Source organism: Haemaphysalis longicornis, unplaced genomic scaffold (assembly GCF_048455015.1).
Source record: "Haemaphysalis longicornis isolate Haplotype H1 unplaced genomic scaffold, Haemaphysalis longicornis Haplotype H1 scaffold_2, whole genome shotgun sequence".
NCBI classification, from domain to species: domain Eukaryota; kingdom Metazoa; phylum Arthropoda; class Arachnida; order Ixodida; family Ixodidae; genus Haemaphysalis; species Haemaphysalis longicornis.
Genome location: NW_027526295.1, coordinates 264,372,456 through 264,395,832, shown reverse-complemented (window position 1 = coordinate 264,395,832; position 23,377 = coordinate 264,372,456). Strand labels below are relative to the sequence as shown.

The following is a 23,377-nucleotide window of genomic DNA, read 5'->3' as shown; positions in this document are numbered from 1 at the left end:
TCTCGCGCCTCTCGAGCCCAGCCAAAAAATAAAAGAAGTCCTACGGCCTTCATGTTTTATTATAAGACGGCTTATATTTTGCCTAAAAAATGTCTTCCCAGCAACACTTTGTGTTAAGATGTGAAGCCGACTTCAAAAGAATTGTTGTAAGCTTGTTTTTATACGATGGCTTTGCCACATAAAGTATTGCACAGTGAAGCACGTGCACCTTCGTAGGGAGTGTAATTACAGAAAGTTGCTCTAACTATTGTTCTATTGAAACTATTCCAAAAATATTTATATGAATATTAGCCGCTAAGACGACTCTAACGTTACGCCCAGTTTTATTTACTTTTCAAAATTACATAGCTCACAATGAAATTATAAATATTGTGGGATTTTCGTCTGCTGTTAATACATGAGCTTCTATGGGAGGTAAACCGACATCCCATGTTTGACCTCTGGAATGAAACTCCAGTTTGTCAGATTTTTATTCAAAGTCTTAACCAGAGAATATATGCTCAAACGCAAATTACAAACAAACGTGTTTTGCTTCGTGCGCTACTTGGACTACGAGTCGGTCAAAGCATTGTCGCTTACGTTAAGGCTCGACACCACAGCTTTGCTGGTCATCCTTCTTCACAGACTGGAAGGGCCCTGTAGTTTGTGATAATTATTTTGAGTGATGTTTTACTTTGAAACATGGTGCAAAAAACAAAATCTTAATATTCAGTATTTTAACTCGTTATACTTTGTTGGCAGGGCAATGGTGTCTTGTGAATTACCCCCCGTAATAAATGGGTGACTAAAACTTTAGTTTCGCCAGAAAAGGGGCAATGTATGGTGGGTTATCGGTCACGAGGGGTGGCGACAAGACCATGCCTTCCAGCTACCTCTAGCGATCGTGTCAAGGCCCAAGCTTCAATCTATGGATCGGTGTTGAGCATCGCGCACTCCCACTGCTCTGAATTAAGTACCTGGAAACCGTAAGAAGGCGGGTTTTAGGGGCAACCATACAATCCATCAGCTAAATCTACTCTTTCGGCTTTACAGAGGGAGAATAAGGGTCAGTAAGCTCCTGAATGAATCAATGATAATTTATAGGGGGCACAGATTGTATTAGTTTGGAGCTGCCTCAAGGTGGCTTTCTGAATATTGTTGAGGGATTTATCGGGTGGAGGCTATGCGTGTGTCCTTATCTATCTCATGGTGCCTATCTCATGGTGCTTTTTTGTGCGTTCTCTGGCCGATCTGAGATCGAAGTCACCCACTGCCCGGTTAAGGAAAGAGCCCGTATAACAAAAAAATGTGCAGGGGCGGACAGGCCACCAAATTGCTGCACCGCGCAAAAACGACCCACACCCTAAAATTTCCTACGTGTTGCTTTGTCTAGTTCCTGGGGATGCAAAGGGGTACATGGTGCTTTCATACTGTGATATAAAACTGCTTACATTACTCGTGGGAAAATGTCGTCCCACCTATTCGCTTCTGCATAAAGGTGAAGCCGACTCTATACAGGTGGTTACATTAGACTGATTGATTGATTGATTGTTGGGTTTAACGCGCCGACGCAACTCAGGCGATGGGGCGCGCCGTAGTGGAGGGCTCCGGCTTAATTTTGACCACCTGAAGATCTGTAACATGCGTCGAAATCTCGTACACAGAGGCGTTTTTGCTTTTCGCCTCCATCAGAAAAGCGCCCACCGCGGCCGGGAATCGAACCCGCTCGTTACATAAGAGAGCCTCTGGAAAGAATTCTTACCCATTAGTATACAACTGTCACAGTTTTTGTGCCATGTTTTTGTAGATTGTAAGTGGCATAAAAAATTCAAGTATAATTATCTTTTGCTGGGCGTGAAAGGCAGCTCCGTGCCGAAGTCGCCTAAGTTAGTAGTCGGCACTATTCCCCTAACGCGTCTACTTTTACGCTCTACATGGGACGTCAAAGCAATATGCATGAAAACAAAATAAACTGTGACCCTGTTTTATTTTAAAGAAATATCCTTTGGTAACTCGCTCTACGCTATTCCGGCCCCGCAGGACATTGTGTACACCAATAAATATAAATGTTGAAAAACCTTCAAGTTTGACTATACCCACCCGTGACCTAATGTGAGACAGATTTATCAGCGCTTCAACGTCATGCAAGCAACCAAGAGGTACGGTATAACAAGACTTCAGGCGCCACTTAATAAGCACCTTAGGACCTCGCTTTGTCAGTGTTGCGCATGCGCGAGGAGCATTGGATTAGATTGCATTGGATTTGTATTGGATTGGATTGGGATGGATTGGTTTGGATTAAATTGAATTGTATCGGATTGGATTGTATTGGATTGGAATTGCATATACTGTACACGCGCGTTGCCACTCATTTACATGCGCGAGCAGGCAATGTCACGGGTGATTTACGGTAAGAACGATCCCCAGTGCTTCGCTCACTCGTCATGATTCACTTCGTGGAGATGCGTGAATTTCTTTTAGGGGTGGTTTTGCTCAGGAGCTGCCAATGGCATAATTATGTCCTTGTGACGTCATAAGGGATGGCAAGAAAGTGCCTGGTGAACGGCAACAATTTAATTTATTTTAAAGTTATTTTAAAGTTTAAAGTTGCCATTAAGATCAACATCATTGCTATTAGGGCAAAGCCATCTTTTGAATGACCCAAACTTGTTTTGTTTATTTTGGTCACGGTCCCTGTCAACTACAAAGTTATTTTTTTTTCGCACTTATAGCTAATCTTTCCGGACCGGTTCGCGAACCGGTTCGGTGTGTAATTTAGTCGAACCGAAACTGAACTAGAACGAAGTTATTTCACCCGAACCCGAACACGGACCGTAACCGATCCGGAATTCTTTTTGGTTCGACACATTGCTTTTTTGTTTATTTTGGCTCCAGGAGCGAAAAGAAGCCATGTGGCAAGCCAAGCCAACTAGGAGAGGAACGATTCTAGCTACTACGGCGGCACCCACGACGACACGCGATTGCATCGACACATTTTAGAAGAGTGCCTGGAATGTACTCTAGCATATGTTAGGCACCAAAATATTAGTATGGAACTCTATAGGCAAAACCAACAACTGTTGCACGAGGTTGCGCGTTCACTAATCACGCGTATATGCGTGCAATCACTGATTGCTACGTATTTTGTAGCTAGCTCTCATAAGATTCGGAAGTTAGATATGCAGCGTGCGTACAAGCAACAATATAGAGCGGGCGTCGAGGCATTCTCCAGCGAATGAAACTTTGGGTATGCCGGTTGACGCTGCGAGACACCAAATCGTAGCGTTGGGCCCAGCTGGTAAAATCCGGCGAACACCGACAGCTGTTGCTGTTAGTCTAGGGAAGTGTTACGTGTACCGCAGAGTAGCACAGGCCCGCAGTGGTTTACTGGACAGCGCTTTATAAGAAGTATGTGCCCTTACTCTGAATACTGACTCAAGACGAAAAGCGCGATGATGGTTAAAAGAGAGGACACTTCGGCAATCACTAACGCTGTCGCATTCACGAAATCATAGGGAGTTCTACGTGCTCTCGCATCTTTTCTAGATGAAAAACAGCTACATAATTAACATCATGCGAGCTCACAACGGAGGAGGCACATTGTAACTCCCCCGTACGTTATCACGCCCAGGAAGACGTAGTGCGACCACTACGAGCACCAACTCATACACACCTTTACCTGGCTTGTGAGAATGGCAAACTCCATGGAAATCGTCCATAAAGCAGAAGTGTTAAGAGCGAGAGGGGTGTGAGGAGCGAGAGACTTACCGGGCAGCGCGTACTCGTCGTCCTCGGAGAGGTCCCCCTCGAGCCTCTTTGCCAGCGCCAGGCTGCTGCCTCCCCGGCCCCGGTAGAAGGCGGACGAGCAGGAGGGGCACAGCAGGGCCACCGCCAACACGCTGAGTAGCAGGCTTCGCAGGCACGGCGCGTCCATCGTCTCCCCTCTAGGGCTCTTCTGCTGCGCCGCACGACCAAGCGGACACATTGATCTCGGCTGCGCTCACATACGTCTCCAGCTGAAAACAGATACATCGCTGGTGCGAGCCATATCCCATGCACCTCGCGCAGGGCCGCCGTGAATAATCTCTTGAGTACCGTCAGAGAATACAAGACACTGGGAGACAACACGCCGTGGCATTCAATTGGCCGACTCGAGTCTGCGCACGTCGTTCATGTTGACTGTTACTTCGACGTTTGTACTTATAATTGTTTATAATTTTGGAGCACAAATTCCCCCCCAATTAACCAGCTTTACGCATGGAACCGTGCGTCACCCCTTACTTCGTGACAAGACAGATTTTTAGCGTATACCGTGTGTACCGTGTGTACCATGCGTACCGGGACTCGACTGGGCATATATGTACATTCGTTCCGGTAGGGTGGCTTAGTTCTGCTGACAGGCCTCGCCGTGCCCGCTCATTCGTACCGGTGAGGGGTGGTCCTTCTCGCCGCGCGCGTGCGCAGTCGAGTCCCGATGCACACGGTACACACTGTGACACCATGCGCACAGTAAGCTAGAGCTTTCTAATATATATAAAGATCTCGGTTGACGAGACACCTCTAGAACAAACCTTGAAGACTTTCACAGAAAACTCCTCCTCGGAAAACGAGCTGTTTAACCTCTGAGGAGAATTTTGCGCGTTGGAAAAGACAATGTGCTCGCCGGATCCTGCGTCGATCGTACTTCATTAATGTCTTAAAAGGTAGTCCTGGAGGACGCACAATTAACAGTCGTAGCGAAAACTGACGTCCGGAGTGCATTCGCAATCTTGCCAGCAAGAGCCCGCCCATCGCAAGGCGGCGGGGGAGGAATGGATAAGAAGAAGCAGCAGCGGCGGACAACGTCTAATCCGGGTCCCCTGATGAGATACGGCTTAAAAGTTGCACCCTATAAATGTTCAATGGTTCCCAAACACGGAAGTCTTTCCTTCGCTGCTTTCAGAGGAGCTTTGCACAATGTAGCGGCCAATCCTTTATACTATACGCCCTCGCTCGTTCATCGCCCTGACTGATGGAGTCCGTGTTGTGTCATACGTCCATGTCCCTCTTCGATCATGCGTCAGCCAAGGTCCGATATCCTCCGATGACGAGGCAATATGAACAGGCTTTGCGACGCTCCACTTGGCAACCAGCCGCGATATCCTCATCTCGTTGAGTGATCGGCGAGTTCATACTCTAAAAGGAGCAGCGGTGCCTTGTTTTCATTGAACCGGGATTTGCAGTGCCTTTAAGTTAGTCATGGACACGGCTCGGGACGCTGCCGATATAAGCCCCCTATAGATCAGAATTTAGTTCGGGGGGTTGATAAATGCTAGGTTATAAAGAATTAGGGTATGCCACAGCCAAGCACCCTTAACCTCATTAACTCCACGTTGACGAAACTGTGGTGGTTGTGGGGCTCACAGACGGAAATCACGCTAGGATTGTATGAAATTGAGTTTGGCTTAGCGAATTTTACCTTGTTTTGTTTGGTAACCGGAGAAATTTTTTTTGTTCTTGCCTTCCTTGTGTCTGTTTATTTTTTTGAAAGTCACCCACGCACACGCACGTAAAAAGGCAATTAATTGGGTTGGATAAAAAAATAGGGGTGGGGGGGGGGGGGGCAATATTTGATGTCGCTTTGTTAACTTTACCATTTCCTTTGTGTGCGATTATTTTTATTATTTCTGGACACCCCAAGTTCTTGCCTACATGGTACGCTTTTTTAATCCTTAATCTATAGCCACTACTAAACCTTCAAATTTGCTTGCTGCCCCCCCCCCCCCCCCCCTCAATTTTTTTTTTAGAAATAAAATTGATCCGCCCCTTTCTCGAACAAGAAATGGAACCATGTAGTTATTTCGTACTGCGGTCAGGATAAAGCAGCAATTTTTGTTCGGTGGCCCCCCGGCTATGAACCAATAACACGTATTCGAGGCTCAAACTTAGTTCCGGCGGAGGGAGCGTCGAAAACAAGTGGAACTCACGGGGACCACACAGTTTCCGCCCGCATGCCGCATCGCTGCCGAGACATCAGAATATGTCCCAGTGCCTCTGCGCGCCTTGTGCAACTCCAGGTAGATAAAAGATAGTGCCTTTTGCATTAAAAAAAGTGGTTAAGATGATTGGGCATCCCGTTTTATTGTTGAAACTGCACGATAAGGCAAGGGCGGGAGAGGAATGGAGTGTGACGTTTGCATTTCTTTTTCTTTGTTTTGTCACGTTAACGGATTCCCACTAACTTGCCCAGTTTCTTTTTCTCCGGAAGACTTTTTTAACGACTTTGTTATCTTCACGCACGGAATACTTGAAATACGGACTTATCAAGCATTCTTAATACCCTTTGAATGCCCAGTCACCGTCGCGTATAGTTTTTCACATTTTCTCAGGCTATATCACCTATCACCCTCCCCCCCCCCCCCCCCCCCCCCCTCTACCCCCAACGCTTTGTGACATTACTTTTCGCATCAATCACAGCACTGCTTGTGATTTTGCGTTTCAAACTACTCGCATCGAAAACTTTCGCCACATTTTATCTCGAAAATTTTTCACAAGCGTTGGAACGTTATCACCAAGGGATGTTTGCATTCAGTCTGGCCTGTATCTTAATGCGCTCTGTTGAGATGGGCCCTTGGCCTACTTGTCAGCTCTGTAAGGGTGTAAAAAGTCACTGCGACGTTAAGCCATTCTCTTTTTCTTCTCCAACTCTACGTCTCATTTGCGAATATGAATGATGAGAGCAAAGCGAGACAAAGCGTCTATATACGGTACGTCCACATCAAAGCACATAGGTTCATGGAATCAAACACGCCAATATTATTTGAAAATTGTGTTTCCATGGGCCCAGCACTTTATTTTGAATTATTCCACGCCGAGTTCCCACACGAATAATTCATGCTCTTTTTTTACTGCATTCAGCCATCGAATAAACGAAACACCAAAAGGTAGGTTTTGCTCCAGACATCCCTTCCTTTGTCCAACCTTTAACACTATCAAACGTGTCATCACGGCGAATGCAGCGAGCGCCGTGGTGCCTGGTATAATAATTAGTTTTGAAAACGCGTAGAGCGGAGAACTTCGCGTTTTTTTTTTTAGCGGATACAAATGAGGATTACAGGTATAGCAGGGAAATCTGTTAGCGTATGGCACGCACTTTCTCATTTTGCAAGAAACTTTGTCACACGACCATGAACGCGCTACGTTTTTCGTCTTAAATAGAAAACCGCACTAAACAAGTAGACGACACATGCAGAAAAGCAGGCCAGTCCCGCTTTATTCCATTTGTTCAGCGCTAGTACTTCGCGCTTTTTCTGTTTTGTCTTTTAGAGATACTTTGTTTTTGGACATGCGCTTCCATGGCTAGTTAACTCACTGATATGCTGCTACGGTTCCATGGGGAGGGGGGGTTGATACTGCTGTCGAGAAGTTGAAGAGCGCCTCTCCAAAAGAGTTCCATCTCGGGCTGTACGAGTCAATCCCACAAATCCCTTCTCCCTTAGTCCCTACTGCACCTCCCCCGCCCGCGCTGGGTTGTATGGTGGTGAGCTTCCTGCTACGCTCTATAATATCCCCAGTGCACTTCCTTGCCTTTTCCGTCCCCTCAAATTACAGGAACAACGACAGTCTAATCACCCTTCACTTTATAATCGCATAATCATCCCTGAAAGACCATCTTTTTTCCTTTGAATCAACCTTTTGCCACTTTTTTTTTTATTCCTCATGGGAATTGGATATTCCGACCTTGTTTTTTTCACTGGTGAACTATTTCCTCTTTTGATTGTTTACACGTGGACTCCGCGATCGGCAACCGGCGGCGCGCCGCCGGCAGCCGATTGCGGAGGCCATGGTTTACTTAAAATGAATTCACACTTTTTTTCTTGGGCGCCTTATATTTTTGAAGCGTCTTATATTGGAGCGTCTTATATTTTGGAGCGTCTTACATTGTGTTTGGCACTGTTGCTGCCAAAGTTTATTGAAATTATTACCACTGTTATTAACTCTTTGAGGGCCCGGTACAGTAACTGACTTTGCGCCTCTTGTCTGCAGTGGTTTTTACTTGTGTATTTTTCTAAAGCACTTCAATCAAGTTCGTTTATTTGATTTGATTAGTTAAAATAACCCTGCAACACTTTCAATAAACGCTTTCACTCTTTCCTTCGCGTCTGGAAGCACTGGGAAAGCTATAGTTATTGCGAGCACGGAGCAGCACTGCGTGATTTGCTCGTCGCACCAGATACGCCTTCCGTTTCTGCTTTGTTTTTGTGGCTTTATTTTTAAAGTTGCTATCGAAGAGCGTTCATTGCTGCAACTGAAGAAAAACCGGCCAACAGCCGCTACATGGCCTCAGTGACGTAATTCGGGCCGATGAAGAACGTCAAGAACGGGAAAAAGAGAAAAATCTTTTGAGCGAGTTTCCATGCTATCGATGGGCATCGAGCAGTAATTTTTGGCTGAGGTACTTTGCGACCCCCTAATCTAAGTACTGGGTGTTTTGGGTGACTACGTTTCGCAAGCATTTAAGATGTCAAAAAAATTTGAAAAAAGTGTTGCAGGGTCAAGATTCCGCAGCTTAGTGGACGGAACGTGGGTGGTGATCAGGCGTAACGGAGTCGTGTTCATAGTGGCGCACACACCTGTAATATATATCTAAAAATGCAACGAGTGATCAGAGTAATAATGGGTGAATAAGGATTAACTAAAGCTTACTTTTAACAAAACTTTGGCTGAAACGCTTGAGTATAGTGAACGCAAACAAATTATCCTAAGTGGCCAAACAATCGAATCCGTAGGTATTATTTACCTGGCTACTGTGGGATTATTTTTCTTACGCTAAAACTGATGGAAAATGTGCACCTCTGGGATTTAAACACTTCCCCTGTTAATGTGCAGAGCGGAGCCGACGACGCCAGGCCGAACTCTCTCTGGGGGTTGAACGTTCAGGGTGGTGAAAGATTCTAGAGTAGCAGTAGTAAAGTCCTTTATTGGGAAGGGAAGGCCGGTTGGCCAGAGGGGGAAATGGGAATAGCAGGAAGGGAGGATTAACACTTATTGAATCTTCAAGGGCCGTGCAGGCAACTTCAATTGAGTTCCTAATTGTCCAGTTTGAGCGGCCGAGTGGGTTGTAGGCCCCGGCTCACACTACTCGAGCCAGACCGCTCTCAAGGGAAAAGGTGCCTAGCGCGGCGAAGAATTGGGGGTACTTGGGAGGGAGATTCTAGACAGGAGACTTGCGATTTAAACAACAACAAAAAAAGGAAGGGGGGGAAAGTGTACCCCACCAACAGTTAGGACCCTTGTTGGTTTTAAGTAGTCCCTAGGAAAACATAAGGGCTGGCGGGAAAGTATATACAGTCGAACACGGATATATCGAACTCCAAGGGGATCGCGAAATAGTTCGATATATGAAAAATTCGATATAAAAAATATTGGCTCTGAGACCTCACCTATTGCGAACGATCACTTACCGATGGGCGCATTCAAGAATGACAACTAATTCCGCACTCACGACGCAACAGAACGCTTTATTTCCGTGAAAAAAAAATCGCTGATCTTGGCCTGCTTCTTCGTCCTGGAAATGAAATTAAAGACGCTGGTCTCAATCTTCTTGAGGCCGTCCAGGTGCGACAGCCCAGTTCCTTCCATGTCGCCGCAACAACGGCGAATCAAGCTGAACGCAGCGGCCACTTCACCCGCGGAGTACGATCGTGTAGCCGCCTCCTCGTCCAGACGATCTTCACCACTCGAGCTATCAGCCTGGGTTCCTGCGACCGCAGCTACAATATCCTCGTCACCGAGGCTCGAAACAGCCTGAACATTGGTGTCAGCGTTCACGAAGTCGTCGGGAGACACTCCGGCTGGAACAGCAGCCGGGAAAAGATACGACAACCCGCGAAACGTGTCGCCCATGCACTCGTCGTCGTCGTCGCCGTCTTCGCAAGCTTCGGAAAGTTCGGCCGTCACAAAGCCTGCCTTCCGGAAGCAGTTGGCCACCGTCTCCTTCTTCACGCCGTTCCAAGCGCATGTCATCATATGTATGGCTCCCAGCAGGTCAACCTTAAGCTCGGTGCCCACGCGGAGGTTCATCAAAAGCCTATCGAGGAGTCGCCTCCTGTACCCGACCTTCGCCATGCCCGCGCATTCCTCCACATCCTCCTCAACCTCAATCGGGGGTGCAGCGACCGCCGAAGAGCACCTACCAGCTGCCGCGGCGTACGATATACCCGATGTCGGGAAAAATACGGTTCGATATAAACGTGCGAATTCCTATACTTTTACACAGAATTTTCAAGGGGATAATTTACGAGTTCGATATAGACAATAATTCGATATACCCGTGTTCGATATATCCGTGTTCGACTGTAGTTGGTAAGTCATCACTGCTTCATATGTATTTTTTTTAAATATCTGGTCTAATTGCTCATTGTTCTTTTTAACGTTGCGCAACTTTTGTTGAGAAAAGGTTGTATTCTGAATGCGCCAGAATCACATTTAGTTTTCGCGGTCGCGTTAAACTGCAAACATTTTTTTTTTCGCACTTCGCTAATACTTTAAATCACCGAACCAGTTCGCTAACCGGTTCGGCCGGGTTGTGATTTAGTAAAACCGGAACTGAACCGGAACGAAATGAATTCACCCGAACCAGAATCGTAACCGAACCGGTATTTTTTTTTTTTCGGTTCGACACACTGTAATAATAAATACATCCCTGTTTGATGGGAGAACAGCTGTCGAGCAGGCACCATTTTACTTCGAGCAACCTGCGCGATTGGTCATACCCAATCCCTTTGTCCGCCTGCTGCTCCGGCCAGCTTCTCCGGTTTTGTGCGGCTGAATGGATCGGCCGTCGCCGTCAGTGTGCAGCGTTGATAGCATCTGACGGGCGATACTGGCGGCGCAGCTGCGCGCCACCGCATTTCATTAGCGCCAGCCCGCACGGAGAGGCTGCGCGCCGTCCCACCACGCAGGCAGCCTGACTGCGACGGCCTAACCGGTTGAGTGAGCGGTGCCCCGCCGCTTACACAACTCCCGCATGCAGAGTCACACTTGGGAGACCTTTGAGGGGAAAATCTGCTTGATCCCTCTTTCATAGGAATCGGTAAAACACGAAAGTGAAATGTGCCCTTGCAGGAGCAGTTGAATGTTTATTGTGCATCGATACGTGAACTTGCACATCGCTATTCATATTTCGTCGGTATGGCACCGTTAGACACAGAAACGTTAGACACTGGATTACACGCGCCGGAGTATTGCGCAAATCCGACTGAAACCCCAGGCGCTCGCAAACCGTGCGAACGAAACCGAACGGGTTGTCAGCGCATCGTTTGGTAAACACAGCCCGCTGCAGCGAAAGGAGCATGACTTGCGGGTCGGCTGCTGTATCGTGGATGTGCTTGGCGAGAGACGTCCTGCTGGCGGGTCGCTTCGGCAAAGGCGCGGCCAGTTCGGCCCTGCTCCATGGCATGCACGACAGACGGTTGCGTTGCGACGAGCTCAGTTTGTGGAACGCGAGAGGCAAAGTTCGTACCTTGGAACGCGCGAACGCCGTTTGTTTCCCGCTAACGAGTCTCTCGTCGCACCAAAGCAGTCACAAGCGCGACATTCGCCAGTAGGCATCATTGTCTTATTGTGGCGCTTAAGCGACAGCTTTTTTGCACGGGGCCTTCACACCCGAAGCAGTGGGTGGCAGCTTACGCTGCTAGCTAACTTTTGTCTTCCTCCATGGCTGCTAGGGTGGCTAAATTCACGTGCGTCCCCCGTACACGTAGGCGCTGGCATCGAAGCGCAATCGTCAGCGCTCATTAGCGTCATGATACACTACTTCCCTTCACCTCTCCTAGACGGCAGCATCATCTGAATAAAGCAGGTCATAGGGAGGGATATGAGGCGTGTTCGTAGACCTAATTTCGCTTGAGTCGATATATCGCAGTTGGCAGAGCGCTTCGTGCCTCCCGATGCGCCGAGAGAGTTTGTGGTTTCGAATCCTGGCGCAACCGCGTCAATAAAACTTAGCGATGTCATTTCCGTGACGGATATGACGTCAGTGCGATCCTGGTTGTATCCCGGCATAAAAAACTTTATTTAAAAAAAAAGTCGGCGCTATCACAGCGTGCCAAGATCAACACCACGTGTTTCTTCTATATCTCTCTCTCTCTCTCTTTCGTCGCATTGCTTTGAGAGGGATAGCTGTGGTGATGGGTAAAGCTTAGCGCACTATTGCTAGTCTAAGTGGCCGTAAAGGAATTTTTGTGTCAGTGTAAGACTTAATATACACCCCATACCCATTTTTTCTGCCACAGGCTACTTGCCTACGCGTCTAGTACAGACCGGTGCTGGTACTTCACATTTCGTGATCTACGAGTGGGAACGTAGAGCTTGTGATATTAACGTCTGTGACTTAAAAAATACTTCAAAATATGTGTGCTGGGGAAGATATTTGCCTGTGGACACGCATCGGCTTACATGCTGGACGGCGTGCCTTCATCTGTTTAATGACGAAGCGCATTCTCCTCTCCGTCAGCCTCTTGCGCTGAGCTATCACGATCGGCCGTTTATAATTGCTTCACTCCTAGTGGAGTAACAGTAAAATTCAAAGACATGCTTCACCCCTCGAAATATTCATTGTTGGTGTTTTAGCCTTCTGTCCTAAGTACCCCAAAAATCCCTGGTTGCACACTGGAAAAACATCCCACAAGATGCCCATTCTCTTCTTTCCTTTTCTGTTTTATATCGGCTCGGGTGAACGTTTTTCTCCTCCTCCCATAATTTTCACTGCACAGTTGTTCCAGTGCTACAGCGAAACTGCTGGTTGTTTCGTTGGTTGCCTCAAGGTGGCCCCGTACCCATCTAGGGATTGGCCAAGAAGCTGGCATAAAAAAAAAAAAACTGGCGGTTACTATGCTCCCTAATTCAAAATTTGTGCACAGTGCGAACTGCTGTAGTCTTGTCGATCGCGGCGCATATCTGCTGCGTCTCAAGAAGTGATCGCGTGACCAGCGAAGGCACGGAAATGCGCGCTACTCTGCTGCTATCTCGAATCGCGTCGTCGGCGTTGTTGTTGTTAAATCTTTCATTCAAAAAGGGAAGGCCGGAGGCCATGGGGGGGGAGTTGGGGGGTGGGGGAGGATTCTTGGTTGAAGGGGACTCATATGAGTTCGTGATCGATTCCGAGTCACCAGATCCAACGCGTCAGTAGATCCAACGAGTCATTACATCCATTCGTGGATCTACTGACTCGGTGGATCTATTGACGCGTTGGATCTAGTGACTCGGTTGGATCTACTGACCCGTTGGATCTAATGACGCGTTGGATCTAATGACTCGGATGGATGTACCGACCCTTTGGATCTTACGACTCCTTGGATCTAGTGACTCGGTGGGGTGGGAGGGAGAGGAGGGTAGTTAGGGGAGAAACCTTCCCCCGCCGCCTACCATTCCGGCTTTACAAAACGAACAAAAGGGCGCCCCTCTGCTTACTGCTTTGGGGCGCGGCTATGCTTTCTAGCGCTGCACACCTTTATATCCGCTTTGTCGAAAGCTCGTGGTGAGTTCGTGCTGCACACAAATAAGGCTTTCAAAGGAAAGGGGCAAAGACGTTTGAGATTGACCACGATGATATTATGTGCACAGGTTCTCCGAAAACCTTACTTTGGAGATGGGGGGTGAGGGGGGGGTGGTGCCTTACTGCTAATTTTAGTTCGCGGTGGCGGTTGCTAGGAAGACCGGTACAGGAAAAAGGTTTATTTTTTTGGTTTTTGTCGGTTGTGTGCCCAATAGAAGTAAATGAAACATCGTAAAAAAGCAACGCAAGGAAGGAAACACGGACCCGGAGCTGTGCCTGGTCTTTTTCTCGGGTTGCTTTTTTTATTGCATCATTGCTTTTATTATGATGTTTAACACGCCATCGCCACACAGGTGATGAGGCGCGCCGTAGTGGAGGGCTCTGGATTAGTTTTGACCAACTAGGGATCTTTAGCGTGCGCCGAAATCTCAAACATAAGGGCGTTTTCGCTTTCCGCCTCCATCAGAAAACCGGCCGCTGCCGTCGGGGATCGAACGTGTCGATTTCTTTGCTAAATTATTTATTTACTTATTTTATACTGCAAACCTCACTTCAGGGTATACAAGTAGGAGTATAACACGAGAAACCAATATACTATAAGACGAAGAACATTAGGATTCGTGCTGCCGGTAATACAATCCTAGCGAATGCTCAAACTCTAACAATCAAACTAGCAACACCGTACTCTGATAGCCTATTCCGCACTTAAGAAAAAATGATCTTTAAACCCGTCTAGACGAGCCAGATAAGGCCTTATCGGTTCGTTATAACTTAACGGAGCACCTCGTTTGGTGGCCGGTTGTTCATACGCGTCTTCGTTTATTTTAGTTTATCCCCTAATATATAATTTCAAACTTTTTTTCAGTCTCTTCTTGTGTCAGTTGACTTGCAGCAGTTCCAAATCATATGATTTTAAGATATTTTTGACAGATACTATCCCGACGTATAGTCGCACTGGTATTGTTTATTTTTTTTACTAATCTTTTGCTCAGTCAATGCTGATGAGGACTCCGCTTGGAAGAGGCATATATTATTTGACAATACTGCAGGCCATAAATTTGGCCCCACCAGGAGAGGGTACAACGCTAAATGCACGACACTATTCACATGAAGGTTGCACATTGACCAGAATGAATAAATGTTTGTCCCGCAAATTTAAAAAGGGAAATGTTTTTCTACCTCGGTCATGAAATTAGAAAAAAGAAATAATTGTGCAGGGAGTGAATTCCAATCTTCAATTGTTTGAGGGAAGAAATTGTACTTGTAGCTATTAATTTTTGCGAAAATGGGAGCGAATGAATGTTGGTGATTGTGACGAGTCCTCCTTGTTTTTAGAGGTTCTACATAATCGGGTAGGTTTAGTTTAATTTTTCCTGAGAAACAGTTGTGTAAGAATGCAATGCGACTAATCTTTCGGCGAGTTTTCAAGATCTGAAATTGATTATCATGCATTAACTGGGTAGGAGAGTCCTCCCTTTTGTAGTTCCCAAATATAAATCGCACGGCCTTACGGTTGGCTCTTTCTAGTTGAATCTTATCTCTTCTCGTATGTGGGTCCCATATTACCGCTGCATATTTTAATTTACTTCTTACAAAAGTGTTATAAGCTAAAATCTTAACTGTCCGGGGCGCTTCTGAGCTTTCTTCTGAGAAAATAAAGCTTACGCATTGCGGACGCACAGGTTTTCGAGATATGGGATGACCATTTTAAATCGCTTGTGAAGGTGACGCCAAAGTATTTGTCTTCTTTGACCTCAGAAATAATACAATCTTGAATTTTATAAAAATATGAGCTCGGTAACTTTTTCCTGGTTATGCGCATCAGTACAGTTTTTCCCCTGTTCAGTTCCATGCCCCATTTCTCACACCACCTGTCGATAGCAGAAACAGCACCTTGTAGTGAACTATGATCATCTGGACATAAAACCTGTTTAAAAACAACACAATCATCCACGAACAACCGCAATGAAACGTCAGCCGGAATACAAGAATTCACGTAAATTAAAAATAACAGCGGTCCGAGTACGCTTCCTTGCGGAACTCCAGCAGAAACACCACATTCATTTGAAATACGATTACTAACATCAACGTACTGTTTTCTATTCATAAGATAAATTTGTACCCATTGTACCCATCGCATACTTTAAAATAGGGCATACAAGTTTCTCGCATGCAAGTAATTTAATATTTTCGGGGATGTTGTCGTTTTTTTAGGAAAGTAGAACTGCTTTTTATAGGCCTCCGCCTCCACCGCATCCTCAATCTGAGTGTGCCGCCCCCAATCGTATTTAACGCCATGTGCTTTATTAATGCTGTGTTGAGCCAAGGCGTGGCGGGAATGGATCAAGGTAGGAAGCGAATTTATTTGCTCGGCACCCACGGCAGGCGTTCGATGTTTGGCTGCACGGGGGGCGAGCTTCGATTTCTTTAGTTTCATTTCGCTGGGCATATATTTTTTTCGCCCTCTACTACACGCTTTGTTGGCATTTACCCGAACCATACCGTATTGACTCGAGCTTGCACAATCGCACCTAAAAAAGGCCAGAACATCTGCCGTTGTGGTTTAGCGGTTACATCTTAGCTTTTTGCTACAGAAAGCAGTGGGTCGAGTGCGGCTCGTTGCCATCCTTTATTTTTCTTTTGCGTTTTCATACACAGCTTAGGTTAGTTTTCGCTGTTCTTTTTTTTTCTCGTAGTTAGGTTGTGTTCGATTCGTTAACCTTACGTTACCATAATGGAAGGCGAAGTAGTGCCAGACTACAGTGCCTAGTATATTCTAGGCAGTACAGCCAGACGGACCATTTTTCATCAAAATACCGCTGGTGGGCGTCGCTTTAGTGAAGGGCTTATAATACCGCCGGGAGGCATATAGCCACAGCCTAATATAAACGCACTCGACTTCCTTGAAACGATTTCTCGTGTAATTATTAATTGAGAATAGTTCCTCGATCACGCTTTATTCTCTTTACGTTTTTTTTTAATATCTCCGATTGGTTTGTAAAAAAAAAACATTTATTGGTGCCGCAGTAAAGTCTGCATTCAGGCTTCAGACGTGGCCTACGTCGTCTTCTTGACCCCAACCGCGGCCGAAGCCCCGCTAGCCGTTCCCGGCCCGCCGGGCTCCTGATCGATTCCTATGAAGCGGGGGTCCCAAACACGCGGTGCGCGGACGTTTTGATTCGAACCTATTTAATCAAACCTATTCATTACAGATGTCCTTGTTCGCAATTATGCGTTATTTTTTGCCCAGCGGATGGTTATGCGGCATCAGCAAAAGCATATGTTTATTCGTTGAATATTTTCTGGAATATGTGAACCTTCCGGAAGCTTCGCTTTAAAAACGCGGAAAGCCAAAACAAACTAGTTCAGTAGCGATGCGCACAGTTTGTACCAAAATTCGGAAGCTTCGCATAAAAACTGAGCATCAGTCCTGCTCAGCTGATTTGACAGTGGAGCTGTTAGACACCGATGAAAATGATGTTACGAAATGAATTACAAAAGCGCTTTGAATTGCAATTTAACAATATAGTTAACTCCTATTGATACGAACTCCATGGGGACCGTAAAAAGCTTGGAACCAACACAACTTTGAAATAAACTGAATACCGCTGTGGTAGCTGTGTGGTTAAGGCGTTGTGCTGTTGTCCAAGGACGAGGGTTCGATTCCCGGCCGCGACGGCCGCTTTTCAGATGGAGGCGTAAAGCGAAAACACCCGTGTGCTCGAGATTTCGGCGCACATTAAAAATTTCCAGGTGGTTCAACTTAATCCGAAGCCCTCCACTGCAGCGTGCCGCGTCGCCGGTGTAGCTTCGGGGCGTTAAACCTCATAATCAATCAATCAATTAAACATAGCACAAAGACGGCATTGCCATAACTACGCTAAACTTCTTTATTTTTGATGTTGGTCACAGCCTTGTCTTTCCTCGCCAATTCAAGCGCACGACATGGTTTGTCCTGAGTGTCAAGACTCATCGTTAAATTTGAAGCCTGAAGCGTCCAAGCACGTAAACTGCTTACATGGAGTTGTGTGCAACAAAAAACGTGGAAAGTACGTAGGGATGCGTTCGCTGGCGCGAGTTTCAACTGAAATGGCTGCGCGTGGCCTCAGTTGCGATGGCGCCGACATAACACAGTTCACGGTGCTGTTTTGGCGCCGAAAAAAATCAAATTTCATCGAGAAATGACGGCCCCCTGTATGTTTTTTACTCAAAATGTCTCCCAATTAACCGACTTGCTTGGTTTTGGCTTCAAATTATCGGGTAATTTTTTCATCTAATTGCACGTATATTTGCCGGGACCAGAACATCACTTCAAGTTAACCGAAAATTCTAATTAAGCCACTTTTAATTATCGAGAGTCGGTTCAATCTTGTTTGCGAGCGTATTGACCGTACGTAGTCCGAACGAGCGCAAGGAACACGACACTATTGTTATTTTCGACTTAAGCTATTTGTCAGTTCAATGTAGTAATCAAATTTGAAACTGCTGCAGTTTTATTCCAACAGGTGAACATGACGCTGCCTGTTTTACGTTGTTTTCGAGACGCTAATGGAATGTCCTAGGAGCAGCTGCTTCATGTTCTTTGTATTAAAACTGCGCCTGGTAATTACCCGTGATATAGTCTATAAAACTCCCCGCGAGTAGTCAGAGTTAGTTTATATGTTTCTGGGTTCGATAAAATGGCGCTCGATAAAACAGCGTTCGATAAACTGTCCGGATCCCGTTTCGGGGTCTCTTCAGCAAAACAAGAGTTACAGCCATTTTCTGCAACCATTTTTATCCGGTACATGTCCAAATGTTTACAACAAATGACAATTCCTCGACTTCAACCATTTCACTGTGGATCACCTAATTACGACAAGTAAATGAATCGGTAATAAAATACCTGTCAAGCCGCACTATAGTTTTTCCCGGGATGTCTACGCTACAGCAGCTTCCTGAAAAGTTGGGGCTTTGTCGCAAAGCGTATTCTGCTGAACGATCCTGCTGACATAGCACGGTAAAGTAGAAATGCACACGAGCGAGCGACTTCGAGCTGCGCTGTAAAATAAATAACTTTATTGCCACCTACTCGGGAAAAAAATTGCGTATAACAAATGGTTGAATAAAGCAAGACCAGGTGACGCTTTCCGGCTTACCGCAGTTCTTCCAGATGTGATTACTATGAAGTTATTGAGCGCAGTGCAATGAATTTTTGTGCAGCGTATATTGGGGACAAAAGCTTGCTTTTTGCACAGTTTCAAGTTTATAACTTTGTTCTACCAGGTTTTATGGCCATTAAAATATCCCTTATAGGTGTCTGAACAGTAATTTTTGATATTTAATGGCACGCAAACTATTCGGAGTTTCATATCCAAGTCCACTTCTTGTTCAGTGCGAAATATCACTTTTCTCTTGCGGATTAACTAAGCTCCTGCCCAGTTATATTTTTGAGCAGGAAAGCTCGGGGTGAATCAATTATAAATGAGTGATTGTTCGTTGATCTTCCCTCTTGCACGCCAACTGGAGGTTGGGGTGACTTTTCGCGCCAAACTCGTTGCCAAAGTAAATGAGGGCCAGGAAGACGAAGTTTGAAGTAGAATAACGAGATTTACGTATGCTTATTTACATTTGTGAAAGATGGTAAAAGAGGGGAAATCATCCGGACTGACGACATGGGAACAAACCCGTTCGGCGAAGTAGATTGGGCTGCCCACCCTACACAAAAATACTGAAATATTCGTCCACTCGCGGGGAACAATTTTCACCTACACCATCGCGTCTCCCATCCCTCCGGGTGTACGCCCGTTCGTCACATGGCGTTTCGTCATAGGCCGGTTCGTAATAGGCCGTTTGGTTGCATAGGATCATTCGTCATAGGGCATTTTGTCACTTAGGGAAGTTCGTCACAGCAACGGTAAAACAAAATTTGCGGTGTGTTTTTAGACGTAAGTGGTGATTAGGCATCACTCATTATCTTTCGTACATCTTGCATAATGGTTGATGGGTGAGAAAGTGTAATTGTAACTAATTTGTACGTGTTGTTCTCACAAATTACGTGATACCCGCAATGGACCTTTTTCCAGTACCGGTCCCTTTAGCGGCCGCCACGGCGAACTAAAAATGGCAGTAAGGCACACCCCCAAGAAATTTTGGCTTTCGGAGAACTCGTGCACAAAGTATCCTGGTCCTGCTGCCGCTCCCGCACTGACCCGTCACCAGCACCTTTCACATGAATGTCACGGTAGCAGGCGAACGTTCTCGTGACTAATCTGGCGTGTTCGAAGCGCCCCCCCCCCCCCCTTTTTTTTTCATTTTCGTAACCCCCTCACTGGCAGCCATGTGCTGGCAGGGAACGAGCCCACTCGTCACAAGCCCACTCGTCACCGGAAAACTCGTCGTAGGCCAACTCGTCACACCAGCCTTTTCGTACAGTGCCATCTCGAGATAGGAACTTTCGTGCCAGGGGCCTTCTCGTCACATGGATTTCGTTACATCGCGGCCGTGTGAACAAAAGCCTAGAATCCCTGACCGGAAATTGGCGTTTAAAGCCGTTCTGAGGCTGGTTTCTACAATGGCAAATTCGTTACGGCTGTTTAGGAGGGCGTGCGGTGGTCTGTGTGAGCAGCAGGTGTGCATAAAGAGCTGTTTTTTTTTTATTTTGCTGTGGAGGGGGGAGGGGGGAGAGGTCAGCGCGATTTGCACTTCTTCAAGTGGTGATAGTCAGCGGTGTTGAGGTGGTGTACGTCCGTATTTTCGCACGTATACAACCGTAGGTCCGTATTTTCTTTCTTGCATACAACCCGCACCCACACTTTCAGTCTGCGAATAAAAAAAAAATAAAAATTGGCGAAGCTTGCACCAACTCGCGCAAGGCTTGAACCATAGCTAAGATGGAGGCTTCCTTTCTATGTAAACACTCAAGGACACACCACCAGGCATTGCATTAGGTTTGAAATTGTTTATTTGTTGATTTGATTGATTGCGGCGTTTTAACGCGCCGACGCTACACAAGTGACGAGGCGCGCCGTAGTGGAGGGCTCCGAAATCATTTTGACCAACTGGGGATGTTTAATATGCGTGCGTCGAAATATCGAACAAACGGACGTTTTCGCTTTTCGCCTCCATCAGAAAAGCGTCCGCCGCAGCCGGGAGCCGAACGCGCTTCCTTGGGCTCAACAGCACAGCGTCATATCCAGCTGTGCCACCGCGGCGGGCAATTGTTTTTTAAATAATAATAATCTTTATTTCACTGCACTGAATACATATTCGGGCCAGCCCAAGCCGAAAAATCTTGTGGGGCCTTTTGTTAACCTGTTCCGTTGTCGCTTTTCACGGTGGTGGTAGTAGTCATCGTCGGACGGCACCCCCCAAGGCTCGGCCGTAAATACCAAGATGTCAACGATCGCATCGCAAGAATCCTGGCTGATCACGTCGGCTGAGCTTCGGAATATTGCCCGCAACATCCGCTTCCGGTACTGATGAAGTGAACAACGTCTCAACCCAGCGTTGAAGACACCTAAACAACGAGACAACAGTGCAATAGTACAACAGTACAAATAGAGTGCAATAAACATTTTTTTTTTAAATTTATGCACAACCTGTAAACTGCGTCATTTATAACAATTTGTTTACTTTTTTGCGTGCCATGTAATACAAATGGTTAAGTCTCCTGCCACGCGTGGCACGAGCTGCGCCCCCCTGGCAACAGCTGCTGCCACGCAGAAGTGACGTCAAGCTAAAGTAATCACGTGACTTCCTGTGACGTCGCAAAACAAACGTCATATTTACGTCATTTGACCAAGCCTCTTTTTTGTGTTAACGACCACGGCAGCCGGGTGTTCGCGTCTTGTGTCCCGATGTTCTCCGCCCGTGGTTCGAATGGCAGGCCTGACGCATGGTTACGTCCTTATCTCCCCGTACAGCGGCTGCCTCGCTGCGCTTTTTTCTTGTTGGGACGTGTGCTTGTAATTATTTAGATTGGGTATTTTTGCTGTTGCACGTCTTGGTAAGCCTAACGCATTGTTTTCTGCACGCTGCTTCGCCCCGCTTTTTACATGCTCCTAGAACTGTACTGTTGTCGTTTAATATTTTGTAAGCTTCACGTTGTTTTGCAGTTCGCGTGCTATCGGCTTTACGCGCCTGCATTTGTTGTCTACTTGTGCCTCGCTTCTTCCATGCCAAGCCTTGTGTTCTGATTCTGGAGTGGTGGCTCAATTATAAAACGTAGGGATCAGTATTTTCCATCGCGTCGCGCCGTGGCTAGCGACGTAGTGTCAGCGTGTGCACGAATCGAGTGTCGTCAGGTAGCGCACGGCATCATCGAACGCAATCCGATCTCGCATGTAGCTTCTGCAATTTTTCCCTCGGGGCAGTAGTACTGTCGCCGAGAAATGTATCCTGACTATTCCACAGAAACGATCTGTGCACGTGGCGCTGCAGAATCCGTGCAGGGAGCGCAGTTTCACTTCCGTGGGTGGAGCCCAACTGCCCGTCCAAAGATATATCTATTCAAGATACCACTGAAACCATTCGCTGACTGGCTGGCTTCTTGTGCAAGGAGGCTCAAGCTCCAACTGTGCAAGCATGGGAGAAGTGCAGCCGATAAGATCGCCGTGTGAGCCAAGTTTTTGAACTTCTGCTAATAGTCCTTTAAAAGTCTGGTGTGCATAAGGTTAACAAGTGACAATTCAGTTATTGTTCATCTATGCTCAGGTTTGTTGCTTAGTACCATTGTGCTTTCAACTTAGTAAGTCTTAATGAAATGATAAGCAAGGCTTAAAATTGCTGCTTGGCTTTTATTTCCCTTTCCTTCGCTCCAGTACCTTTCGCCTCTTCTAACCTGGTTAGGCAACAGAACTTCCTCCTGCATCTGCTTTGAGTATGTATTTTGATAGGCTCGTTCCTTCTTTACTCTTGTGTTTGGCTTGGTTGGAATTGAACATAACCAGCCACAATACTTTCATTCACTCTCAGCAGGATGGGCTAATGATGATGAGAGCTTATCTCGGAGGCTTGCAGTCTATGCACAAATTCCAAGTGGCCCATCCCAAGCACTCTGCGGAGTTCAACTTGACACTAATGCTTGTATTCGCAACTGGTGAAGCGTGCTTAAGCGTCTACTGTCAAAGCCTTTGGGGTAGTGAACAGGAAGAGTTTCCAATTGTGAGGGGACGTTTCACATTCTATTGCTTTTTAACTCCGCACTGTGCAAGCTGTTTTGGAAAATTGCTCAAGTGAATTTACTTAGTGGTAAGGGGCATTATAAAATGTCCCACATTTCGTTCACAATGATGCAAGTCTCGTCAGAAGCCAGCTGCTAGAAAACACATTCACGGGTTGTGTGTTGTGTGCCATTCACAAAACGGGCACTTAAGCAATCCTTTAAGCCAACAGGCTTAAAAAATAGTTCATCAAGTACAACTTCGGGGTAATGGTTGGTGTCGAGCGTGACATTGCCCACTACCGAGAGTACTTCTTAATACCTTGTGCAAGAACTGGAGCCAAGGCCACGTGCGTGGATGTGAATGCCTGTCGGTGGTTGTGAAAGTTGCAGTACAGCTGGAAGGTGTATGGATCATGGGTGGCTTTAACAATAAAATGACTGCTGAACGTACTTTTGCTCTGGTATCAATGAGCAGCATGTGAGCATTGATAAGTGCTTCACTGTTGACATTTTTGTTACACAAAAGCAGGCCATGTTAAGGCCCCCTGGCAAATATTCATGAAAAACACTGGACCAAAAAGCTGCCAACACATGGAAACCATGTTGACCACGGCACCTTTCCTAGTACTTCAGTACTGTTTATCAGCGCTGCGTTTTTTCCCCCCAACTAGTAAACTGTCCCAGCGTTGCACCTTAAGCCAGAAATCAAACACTTG

At 46.4% G+C, this 23,377-nt stretch overlaps 1 protein-coding gene across 1 annotated transcript in view; it reads right to left on the bottom strand.

The window, feature by feature from the left end:
• Window positions 1–23,377, bottom strand: part of LOC144167769 (uncharacterized) — a 48,370-nt gene that overhangs the window by 412 nt on the left and 24,581 nt on the right. Inside the window, exon 2 of the mRNA XM_077696950.1 lies at window positions 3,748–3,937. Within this exon, the coding sequence (XP_077553076.1) occupies window positions 3,748–3,913 (166 nt within the window). The 5' untranslated portion in view covers window positions 3,914–3,937. The remainder of the gene's footprint in view (window positions 1–3,747; window positions 3,938–23,377) is intronic.